We start from the raw sequence: 12850 nt of genomic DNA, 5'->3' as shown, positions 1-12850 counted from the left end.
TAGCATGAAGATCTCACTTATAAGGGTAGTGTTCCTTGAATGTCATTAGTTCCAGTTATTGGTTCCTGCTGAATAAGGAGCGCACAAAAGTTGTATATATTAGACTTGGTGCCCATATTAGTATATTATCAAGATGTCTCTGCTATTATTCCCAGACACTTGAAATCACTGTATCCTACCAGATGTCCTCAATTTCATTTGCCTGTCAGTACACCACAAATCAGGATTTTGCCCTAGTGTCACAGTGACCTTGACCTTCCCCGGTACTGAAAACTCTTTTATCGTCTTTCCATAACATAGATTGGGAATTCTGCTCTTTAGAGTGACATACATTATTTCCATTTGTATATTGTCTTGAAGCAGAGTACACCTTTAAGCATATTTGCTTGCAACAATTAAGGACACCTATGAATATTCTGCATATACTGTTTCTTAAACACATGCTATCCATTCCTGATGACAAAACTGAATGAGACCTTTTGAATTATAAGGCTATTAAAAAGATATGCAGACTTTTGTCTCTCTAGCTTGTGCTTAAAGGTTTTGCTATAGTATACTCACTGTGATCTGACACCAAACACAGTGAAGTCCAGTCAAGCCTTGGTAACATTTTACAGTTTTGTGACACTTATCACATTTTGTTGGACAATTTCCTTCTACCCAGAAATGGTGCATTACCTGCAAAAGAAAAGTGTGGATATACATAGAGTTACTAAATTAACAGGTACATCGCAAAGTTAATGCTACCCCAAACTTACATCGGTATTCTTTTTGGACTTTACATATGTTTTGATGCAAGATGCGGGAGCTCTTGAGACACAGCGTTCATGGACTGTATACTTGCAAACTGAAAAAAGAAACACATGAATAGATTTTGAGGCAATGGTGTTTCTGACTACATTTTTATGAAACAAATAACGTTACCAGCATGCCATCTCTATATAATCAATCCAATCAGTCAATGAAAAATCAAACTAGACTGCTTTTTCCATGGAATACAAAAGGCCAATTAGAACAGGAAATATTATGCAAGTGAGAAATCCAAGAATGTACTATCATTGCATAACAGGAAAGGCTTAATTAAATCAGAGCTCACTAATTTTTTTCACAATAATTGGCAAATGAAAAAAATATTAAAGACAAATTGATGACTGCCAAATGGTTTGGTGTCATTTGCTAGTAGAAAGAAATCTATATTTTACAAACTATAGGCATGAGAGCAGCTGGCAAGCACAAAAATAAAAGCCAATGAATTTATGTTGTTCCTTCTATTGATTTATAAATCTTAAATGGCTGATTAGTGCATTTTCAGATAGCAATTGTTTTCATGCATTCCATGCAATCACCCAAACTTTAACTCTTACTTTCCCAAATACCAACTCCTGGGAAGCTTTTTTTTTCCTAACTCCTCCACACCAGTTTTAGGTAACTACTATTGTTGACCAGGTCTGTAAAGACCACACTAGCTGCATTTGGAAAACATACCAGTGACAGGTACAATGCAAAGCTCTCCTAGCTTCAACTATACAACTGTGCCTAGATGAGGAAGTAATGCTACAGCTTATACCTGCATTCAATAGAGTCAACTATTAAAAACTAGGAATGAATTTTTCCCTGCATGGTATATGTCTCATGCTTTTGACCTCGAGAGCAATTAAGCACAAAGTACTTCTAAACACCTTGCTTGCACCTATTACACAAACCCAGTGGGAGGCGCAGCCATTAATCAGACAAACTGCAGGGAGTAACATTGTTGATTGGACCATGGAGGGATGGTGAGGCCCCCTGCAGTTTCCCCCCCTTTTTTTTTTCCTCCCACACAATCTAAAATGCAAATAATGAAATCTATAGCAATGCTTTGAAAATATATTGGAGAAGCAGCTTAGTGAGATAAGGAAATAGTGGAATAGTTTTGTACATAGACTCATGCCCCTTGCTGCATGAAGTAACTGAAAGGAGCATGTGGATGTTCTTCAGATACTCTGGGACTATTGTTCACCAAATAAATGCCAAGCACAAGAACAAATTTTAAAGAGGTACACTGCAGCAAAGAAAATTACAGCTCTTGTAAGGCTTGTCTTTTGGGGGCAGTTTACTTTATATAACTCATCTACACATTTCTGATAACTACTGAAGAAGATGATCTACATCATTTGCTCAATAGAATTTTCTTTCAAACATACATGGATCTTATATTTCCTCACAAGGATTAAGTTTACATCAGTCTGACATAAAAGAATATTAAAGAATGTAACATTTCAAGATCTAACAGTCAGTTCAGCATTTTATATATATATATGTTTCAGTTACTGTCATCAGCATTTATTAATCTGAAGTTATGCAATTTCTAATTGTTTGAATTTTAATAAATGTATCTCTCTCATTCCATAGTACTGTGAATGAAATTATATGATGTGAAAAAGCACACGTGAAGGATTTACATCTGAATTATATTTTAAAGAGATCTGTGGCCCACAGAGGAGAGAGAAAGAGTTGATTCCAAAACCCTCATTCATTCAGACTAATCTCAAATTAAATCAATAGAATTGTACAGACAGAAAGGTCCTAATCTGCTGTGATGGGCTATCTTTCATACCAAAAATGTAGAAAGTAAGTTACACTAAGAAACTGATTAATTTATCAAAGAAGAACAAAGAAAGGTGACTTGATACCATCATGAGAAGAATACAGTGGGTACTAAAGATCTCATTAATCTAATGGAGCAGGGCACAACATGAACCAATCACTGGAACCTTCTACCAGACATATTCAAATCAGAAAATAGGTCTTAAAGAAAGATGATTAATCATTGGAACACACCACAAAAGAAAGATATGGATCATCCATCTTTTGAAACATTCAAACAGAGACGAAGTATTTTTCGGCAAGATTTGGTTTCTCAAGATAGAGGTTATGAGCTGGCCAAACACAGATTATTAGGAGATACATAGATACAACCCAAGGAATTGAACTGTAGTAACTGCATCTAATACTCTAATGAAGGTCAAATGAGATGCAGTAGTTTTTCTGTATTCCTTTATGTTAAAATTTATAATCAGTTAATATACGAAAGGATGGCAAGACTGAGATTTATGATTACAAACCAAGTAAACATACAAAACTTTGGAAGTGTTACAGAAACTTGATTTCTGGGAAACTGGGATTTTGACCTTCACAATTAACAACACAAGAATTCTGTGCAAAATTTGAATAAAAAATATGGGACTTACATGCTAGCTGATACCCAGTAAAGAATATGAATAATTATTAACAAATACAAAAGAAGAATAACAAAACTAGAAGGTTAAAAGTTAAGCATGATACCTGCTAAGAGAAAAGAAAAAAAAAAAAGAAAAAAAAAAAAAGAGGCAGGCTCCAAAAGGAACTAACACTGACAGCTATTATAATACAGCAAACTCCCTCAAACAACAGCTTTGAAAGCCCAATAAAGCCCAATATCCTCAAAAGTAAAAATGGAACCTTGAGCACTCAAGCATAGAAGACAAAGGGGGAGGCACCATTGTGCTGGCAATGGTTTTGGACTGGGAAGCTGCTAGTTCTTTGTTATGCAGTGAGCACAGTATTTCTAGGAAAAGACATGTATGCAAATGGACACTGAAACGCTTATACTCACAAGAACAGCAGAGACCTTGCTTGCCGACTCCGATTAGCATGTTCAAACAAAGATTACAGTAGGCAGGCTTATTAAAGTGTTTCAGTCTCCATACATGCTGTCCATCATCTTTCACATTCTGCACAGGACATAAAAGAAACAGATTTCACTTAATAAAATAAACAATGAAATATATAAGTGCCAATAAAAATTGAAGATTGACTCAACAACATAAAAGACAAGCTGTTACTTCGTTTAATACTCTGTACCAGATCACAGTATAATCATTCTAAATACACAGGCAATTATATAATAAAAAATTCTTCAGAAGCTCCTGGACATACATGTGTTTCAAAGATGACACAGAGAAAACACCAGGCTCCTGTCACCACTGCAACACAATGCTAGCAATAAATCCAGGCTGATATTAAATTACAACTAGTGTTAAAACTAACTAAAATTTTTTCTAGACTAATTCTAAAAATAAAGGTGCTGCAGGTTAGAAGGTAAAACTCCCCAAAACGAACAACAGAAAGAATTTTTTAGAAGTACAAAGATATTCTTAACGACCCTTAGAATTAGGGACATGTATCAATATATGTGAAGTGGGAAATCTAACCACAGCACAATAATACCTATTGCCAGCTTTAATTTATGTTAATCTACTGCCGACAGTCTATCAAAAAACAAGTATTTAAGGGTGAGGTTTACATCCTGGACCTCTTCTCCAACAATTGAATTCGTTACATTTAAGCCCATGTTTTTCAGTTAGCTGTAGCACTATACCCAAATCTTGCATGAATAGACTGATGAACTGATCAGCACTTACAACTCAGGGGCCCAGTGTAATTTATGCATACAGCTAAAATATTATCAAATCATTTACATTTATGAAAGTAAGCTTTTGGTTGCGTAATTCTCGTCTTCCTTCTTCATGGAATCATTCTGAGACCTCACTGTTGTTAGAAGGTTTTTAAAATGATGTGCACTTGGTACAGATATTAGTTTAATTCTGTAAATTCCAGGTTTCTTGGCAAGTGTGGCCATCAGACCTTTTCCTTCTTGCAATCATCAGAGGTTTTGATTTAAAAAAAATTAGATCAACCTAATGTAATAACACTTTTTAAAAAAAAAATTATTTATTTTTTTACCAAATATAACATCCAATAGAACAAAGGCAGTTAATTTCTGTCAGCTGGAAACGGGCTGCAGTAGTCTGATTCTTCATTGTGTATTACTGAAACACTACAGTCTTCTTGGTCATTTCATTACCAAAACGAAATTGTCACATAGCTAAAGGAAGCCACATCAACTTCCGGTTATCAGAAGCCATGTCAATAGCTGGTTCTCAGCCAGTTTCTGATTTCTCACATCAAACTACTACTACTTGTCATCATATATATACAATATGCCTGACTAGATTTTCAATAATATGATGGTTTTCACTGGTAAGGACAGTCAATATAAGTCAGTGGACATAAATTTTAATAAAAATTTACTTTGGTCCTATATTAGCATATACTGCATAAGTTACATCCTTAAAAATCAGTACTGCTCTATTCTAAGAGTTAGCTGTGACAACAAGTCAAAGATGATGAAGACTTCTTCATCCTTGTGGGGAAAAAAAAAAAAATCCTGAAGGAAAATCAGCACTCCAAGAAATTAAAAATGCTTGGTTCAAAGCCAGGTCCTAGCCAGAACACAACTCTGAATAATTCCTACAAATTACCTAGACACAAAAGGAACTGAATTCAGCTGGAATATTTTTTCTCTATTGAGATATTGGGATCAGAGCCTAAGTGGAGTTCCCCTGATACTATCAGCAGGAGTTCAAATGCCATCTCTGACAGCTGGGCAATGTCAGGGTCCCCTTTCCGCAAAAAGAGCAGAGCAGATGCCTAATGTGGGATTCTCGGGCTGGCAAAGAGTGTGGAAGTTTTCCAATTTCCCCTGAAGAAGCAGAAATAGATTTTGCAGCTGTGGAGCACTAGAAGCCTGTCAAGCTCCTTCATGACTGGCAGCTGAAGAGGATGTATTTCATTAAATGGAGCTCTGTAACTTCTATTTTTCTCTCCATCTTACTACCACATTTCATACATTTTTAAAGTATTGTTAAACTACAATATAGTATGTGAGTTTCAAGTCTTCTGAAAGCAGACAATTATTCACTAGACAATAAAGACCAAGTAAATCCTACTGAGAAAAAACAATAACCAATGTACACTCTCATTTTAACATTACTCATGTCATCAACAGATACAGTCATAATCCACAAGCACTTAAAATGCAAGCTGACCAGCTTGCCTTAGCAAAATATTTGCTACTTCTGAAAATTAACAAAAATTAATAATTATGTGTAAACTTGCCCATCTTCCACATTAGTTTTATGTTACTTTTTCATTTTAATTTTATTTTTAAAGAATGGCCATTACATGTGAATACATTGCTTCTTATTTGAACAGAACATATGGACTAACTTAGCTGGCATTTTCCTTATCAGAAAAACAAACAAGTCTTGATGTGGGTGTTCTGCCAATTAAAACACTTAACTGTGTTACAGACTGCAACTGATGCAAATCCATTACATAAACACAATGCACTTTTGGAAAATAGCAAATTAAATTTTTGCTCTTGTGCACTGCCAAAAATAAGCAATAAAGTGCTGCATATGATTATGCATGCACATAACTTTTTAAAACACTGCCAAGGAAAAAAAAAAAGACATAATGTGAAACAAAGCCCCCTCAATGCAAGTCTTTAAGTATGAATAAAATCCACAATTCTCACACATCAGTGCATTTACTGACATTCACTCATTTTGCTTCCATATCCTGAAAAAGAGTTTAAAAACAAATAGTCATTAAGAAGATTTCAAAGCAGGGCAGGTACAGTAAAAATCTCTTCCTCACTTCATTATACATCACTGAAAATGAAGCCTCCATATGCCATACATAGACTTTATCACATAATGACAACAGTAACATTTATTCTGTTAACAACGGTTCTCTTAACTTATGGCCCTGACCCTTCTACCATGGATTTGATTGCCAAAAGGACCTGACCTGACATCAAGTCAATCATGAAAGAGCCAGCCTTAGAATTAGTAGAAAATTTTATGCAGTCACAGAATTTAGCTACACATCCATAATTTGGTTTAATATTAATTTACTTGAGCTTTTTCGATATTTGTAAATAAAGGTAGCCAAAGCGATCTTAAGGTTTCAAGCACAAAACTCAAGATTCTGTGACTTAAAAAAGGTAATGAAATCACTGATAAATTTTCATCCTAGCAAGTATCCTCTCTTACAATAGCTACGGAGTGTCTGAAATACCAGCATGCTCAGTCTCTTCTATGAGAAGAGTAACAAGCAGCCAAGGGAGAAGGATGTTAGTGAGTCTGCTAAGTTATTCTTTTACTGCTGTTATTTTGTTTTCATTTATTTTAAAAATATTTACATGACTTGAAGACATTTTTGACTGTTCTTTGGGTATTGTTCAGTCGGTGGGAAGGTAAGAAGAGTGTCCTTTAAAGCATGCAGCACCTCGTCTTAATACAAATACAGTTAAGTTCTACATTCCTTCGGTGGCTCTCAGCAAAGATTTCATATCAGGTTTTGTTCTGTTTGATTTGGTTTGCGGAGAGGGGGTTCTAGATCTGTTCTGGTTCAACTGGACAGGCAGTAACCTCATTCAAGAGACATGCTATTCAGGAGGGCTCCTCGCTTCCAAATTCTGAGTTATTTTGTGTGTGTGCTGGAGAAAGAAGAAAAAAAAAAATTGCTTCCCCAGCCTTCATCCACACACTCACCTACTGTACTACTCTGATCACCCAGAAATGCTTAAGCAATGATATGCACATGAGAAAATGACAGCATAGTAAAGGGAGCACAAGAGGGGAAATTAATTTGTTTAAATGAGCTTCATAATTAGCCACACTACAAAGTTTCCCTGTCCCTAAATTGATAGTCAACTGTCATCTGCAGAGACTGAAATGCTGCAGAAATCACATTTTAACTAATGGTAAATTTGTACACCTGCATGAAATATCATTTATTTTACACCTTATACACAAAACTGATTAGAGTTACTCCTGACTTCTTCTGGGTTTTTATCAACCTATAGGCAAAACGAAAAGCAGGACTGTAGTAAGGAAAGGCATTTACAAACTTCCTGCAAAGAAGTGAGAGCTAACACAGCATAAAAGTAGACAGCACTGTCCAGAAAAGAGATTTGCACTTTTCTAGCAGCTGCTGCTACTAAGTCTCACAAAGCATTAACGTTACCCCCTCTGCTGGCAACGCTGTGAAATGATACCGGTAAAATAGCTCCCGTTATCACTTAGGGTGAATCTGCTTCCCAGCTGGTAAGGAGCTGGCACAAAGAGGGTAAACTACAGCTTCTAGCAGGGGATTGGTTTTGCCCTCTGTACATATGGAAATAGCATATGACTCACCGGCACTTCAGCCTTTTAGAAAACTCACCTGCTAGACTTCAGACAGGACTTGTAAAAATATCACTGGGGACAATAAAAGGCCAGATCGCCTTCAACCCTCGCTGAATGAAAGAAATGCAACTCTACAAAACTGCCTAAGTATTAAACAGTCATTTCAGACCAGCCTGAGAGACACTCCTTGTGGTGCAACAGATCCCACACCAGACTTGCAAATGTTTGCCAGTCCCCAGTTTGGTTCTACTTTCACATACTCAGAGCTCAAAAAGTAAGCCAACAATAATGCCATGTACAATGTAAGAAGCAGTACTTCCCAAGTGTAGATTCACACGTGGGTATTCCATCCCATATTTAATCAAAAAGGTTAAATAAGAGTTACCTTTTAAATTCTTTGAGTGTAATAGCATAATATTTGCTGCCCGGGGATCCAAAATAAAATTGTAAGAGTATTTCCTTCTGATTTAATAGAAGCATAGTCACACTTCAACACAAATGTGTTTGTCCCATTGAGAATTACCTTGATTTAAAAGGTGAAATGGGTTAAAAATAACAATTGGTAACTTAAAAGAAAGGCACAGTGGCCTGGTTTCAGATTATTGATGACTTTACAAAGCATTTACTGTTGTTCCAATTTCTCTCTCAACTTAAGGCAGCTTTTCAGCAACTGTACAGTACCACATACAGTGCAACTGTGACATCTAGTGGCCAGTGAAGAAGGAATGAAATACTTTCCACTCCTAAAACACGGGATTTTTTTAAACACTAGCACTTGTGAATTTGCAATTTATACCTGCTTTTTGTAGAATCACTGACAGAGATGGTAAGAATGATCCATTACAAGAGAAGTGAGGCCAAAATATCTGGCACGGAATTACTTTAGAAAAGAAATCCAGTGCTTTTATTACAAAAGGGTGAAATAATATTGTAAAGGTGAGGAACTCCTATCAAAGAGCAGAGTACCATGTTCATGGCTGACAAAACCCCTTAGAAGCAAACCATCATTAAGTGTTTTTTTCTGCCCAGATTACAAAGGACATTTTAAGCAATGCTAGGAGAGACAACGGGGTAACTCTCAAACTTCACTGACAATGTTGATCTACTCTAAATTAATGCAGAATGAAATAAAAAGGTCAGAAAGTTTGAAGGTTTCTACTGTGGTGGAGTAGAATAAATAGCCTAGTAGTCACTAGTATGCAATAGGCCACTTCCCAAAAGTATAATTATCAACCAGAAGGTGTCATGCAGGGACATCTCTGTCCAATCTGTATTTGGATGGGAGACAAACAAATGCCTTAAGAAGCAAAAATAAATTTGGGAAGTTGATGAAGATTCTGAAAATTGCAGACTGAAGTGTGACACTCAGCAAAAAACTCTACCTCGTACCTTTCTTATTAAAAACTGCACCACATAAATAACAACTTCCTCTATAGTTACCTAATTATATTTTTTTTCTTCATGAAATTCTCACTTGTCATGAGAGAATTTCTTGGAACAACTTCCATGAAACTGGCACAACTAAACCTCAGAGTAAGAATTACAGGTCTTAAAGGTTTCAGAAGGTGCAGTACAGAACACATTGAGCCACTGCTAAGTGGAAAAAGTGTAGTCATCCAAGTACAAATGGATTATACACATATACAATTCAAAGGTATTTTCTTGCAAAGCAGATTTCCAAAGAGTATGTGTATCACAGCACCCCTACAGAATAAGAACCAATTAAGTTCTTATTTAAATTCCTTACCTTGTATTGGAATTGTTTAGCACATCAATTGCCTTGAAAACCACCAAAATAAGAATACACTGTTTCTATCCTGGAACATACCCAGAGATAAAACTCTCTGTATTTCTAAGTTCTACCTTCACAGCAACTCTAAACTGAAGATTTAGTTGGAAATAGAAAGCATAAAACCCAGTAAGATAAAATAAACTGGATAATTAGGTTGATTTCCTAGAGAAATGAGACTTATTCATGCTCTTTGTCCTTTTATCTCCATGACTCTTAACTGCTCCAGCAACTTTTAAATTAATTTAATAACCTCAACTAAATTTGAAAGGGCACTAGAAGTTTCATGAATGTCTAGAAAAGGGGGCAGGGGGCAGGAGAGAAAGAGATCAGAAGGAAAGTCAGGCAGATTTCCTTGTTACTTCTTTTAATTTGACAACAGCTGGCTGGCTAATATTTGTAATAACAACCTAATACTCCTGTCTCTTTCAGAAGAGGATTACTGATGAAGTCAGAGGACAAAGACCACAAACCTGTGAGAGATTAGGCTATGTCAACCCCATTGTTTATAAACACTAACTTGCTTATTCTTTTATTTTTGTGTAATATAGTTCCATTTTTTATATTATTGTAACTTAAGTATCTAATATAGTACGTAATAAAAACTGACTGAAAGTCTTTAAATGTAATATAAAACTTTTACATATCTGACCTTTTTATATAGCTTTTAAAGATTAAGTACAAACAAGGTAGCCAAATTCTGAAGGTACTATGACAAATCCTCTGCTGAAATAAATTATCATAGCTTCACTGATATTAGCATAACAAATTACACCAGCTGAGAATCTTGTATTGTTTGTACAAGCTCTATACAAGAGTTAAGTATATTACAGTAAGTTAACGGACCCCAACCCAAAACAAATTGAAGGCTTCATTGGTATAACCTTTTTTTAAATAAACTACAGTGACAATTCTTTGTCACTACCGTACTGGACAAGCTCAGAAATTGATCTGTTGGATTTAAAATTTCATCGTTGCCTGAGTTCAGCATAGAGCCAAAGCATAGTTGGCTGAAGTTAAAAGAAGGTGAGAGAATTGTTTGGTTGTTTTGGGGGGGGTTGCTTATTTTCAACATGTGAAGACTACCTGGACATGTCTAAGCAGCATAAGCCACTAGGTTGTGCCCTTTATTTTCACATACTAATCAGCCTGTGGAAAACTAAGATATCAGAAGTTTATTATTTGATTACTGAGTCCAAAAGACTCGTCTTACTTTTCGTTACCATAACTAAAAGGAGAGAAAAAGACAGCCAAAAAGCAGAGTCCTGGGAAGCTGGGTTTGCAAAAATCTGACAACTGCATGTAAGAAGAAATAATAGCATTCCACTAATGGGAATGATGCACTGGAATGAAGAGCTTGGGTAATGCATTAGATGCTGTTAAACCATCAAAATCATGCTATCAGTTTACACAAAATAATGATGAAGAAGCATTAGAGTTTTAACTTTCTTGATTTAACTTTTCAATGTCCTAAAATACACTTAGATTTGATGATTTAAAACTGTGTACAAACAGAAGTAGTAACTTTTTGGTGGTTTGATAGAAAATTTAAAAATCTGGCTTTTCTCTACATATTAGGCAAATAGTTTAAGAAATCAAGAGCACTTTTAAACATGAAAAGAAAAATGGGAGTCCTTTTAGAGGATGGCATAATTTCCTAGTAAATCATTAGTAAATGACTACAAATTCAGCTCATACAGTTCTGTAGGTAATGGACTTCATTCACAGTAAAGCAAACTATTAAAAAAGCATTAAAAGCCAGCCTATCCAATGTACTCCAACTTTCAACTAACAAAACTATGCTTATTGATCAAAAAGATATTTTGCATACCATTATAATATTTTTTCACAACTGTACATTTACACCTCTTCAACACACAAAGTACTGGGAATACCCTTGATGACAGAAACACTGACACATGCTGATAGCATGCTACAGAATTTTGATCACTGTTTATGTATTTTTATTACTTCTGTAGTAAAGCTATGCACAGGAAGATAAATTACCTAGTAAGTAGTAAAAAAACTCAAAAGGATAATACGTCTGATAACATAAATTTACATAGCTTCTTTCTAATAGCTTTTGCTTTAATATGAAAATAAACTTCTACAGAACGATCTGCATTAATTTATCACAGAATTTAAGCAGTTTTAAATTTAGAAAGAATGAAGCGTAGACACTGAAAAATACTCCCAGAATATCTACATCACCTGTCACAAAAAAAAATCTGTACTGAAAATGACTACTAGTTATTTGCTATACTGATTGCTTGAGAACATTTGCTGCCCTTTGTTTAGAGTAAATCTGTAGAAATAACAGAATTCAGCCTGACAAAGATTTGTTATTTGATGACAGGGAAGAAATTTAACATTTTTGTTACTCAGTCACACGTACAGAATTACGGAACTAGTATTTACAGTGATCCAAATGTACTGAAAGTTATCCTCAATTCAGATATTTAGCTGGTAATTTGACTGATAGGATTTTGCAAGAATTTTAGACCTTCTGCTAAATGCACTGTTTTGTCCCATACTTCCCTACGGAAAGTCTGACCATTCTTTGTGCAAATAAAATACCATAGAGCAACTACAGCAGTCTAGGTTTAGTTCAGGCTGTAGCAGTATATGGGGAAAGTAAATATTATTTATTATTTCACCTCAATATCTCAAAAAGACTTCAGAAAAAAATTAAATAAAAATGTTTTCTCTCAACATAAAAGCATTTGAAACATATGCTAAAATACATATGCTCAAAATTAGCTCAAATACAGGACAGCAGGTGGCACTGGCAACATGCCAGCGTTAAAACAGCTGTGTTGAACTGGTATAAAATTGATCATATTACATCTGTCTTATCTTTAATGTGAAGTTGTAAATGTACAGAACATAAGCTCTTCTTTCATAACACTCTACCCTTTGGTGTAAGCACACTCTTTGATACTGCTACTTAGTATAGTTTTATTAAGGTAGTTTCAGAGACGGAAGAACTATCTTGACAGGGATG

General features: G+C 35.3%; 1 protein-coding gene across 6 annotated transcripts in view; it reads right to left on the bottom strand.

The window, feature by feature from the left end:
* DGKB (diacylglycerol kinase beta) overlaps window positions 1-12850 on the bottom strand; it is a 366387-nt gene that overhangs the window by 245641 nt on the left and 107896 nt on the right. For all 6 annotated transcript variants that reach the window (XM_069774198.1, XM_069774191.1, XM_069774183.1 and 3 more), the window contains 3 exons: window positions 3635-3752; window positions 759-847; window positions 562-678 (listed from right to left, as the gene is read on the bottom strand). In XM_069774198.1, coding sequence (XP_069630299.1) covers window positions 562-678; window positions 759-847; window positions 3635-3752 — 324 coding nt within the window. The remainder of the gene's footprint in view (window positions 1-561; window positions 679-758; window positions 848-3634; window positions 3753-12850) is intronic.

This window comes from Haliaeetus albicilla, chromosome 2, assembly GCF_947461875.1.
Source record: "Haliaeetus albicilla chromosome 2, bHalAlb1.1, whole genome shotgun sequence".
Taxonomy (NCBI): domain Eukaryota; kingdom Metazoa; phylum Chordata; class Aves; order Accipitriformes; family Accipitridae; genus Haliaeetus; species Haliaeetus albicilla.
Note: the sequence above shows the minus strand (reverse complement) of the source record. Positions and strands in the feature narration are given on the sequence as shown.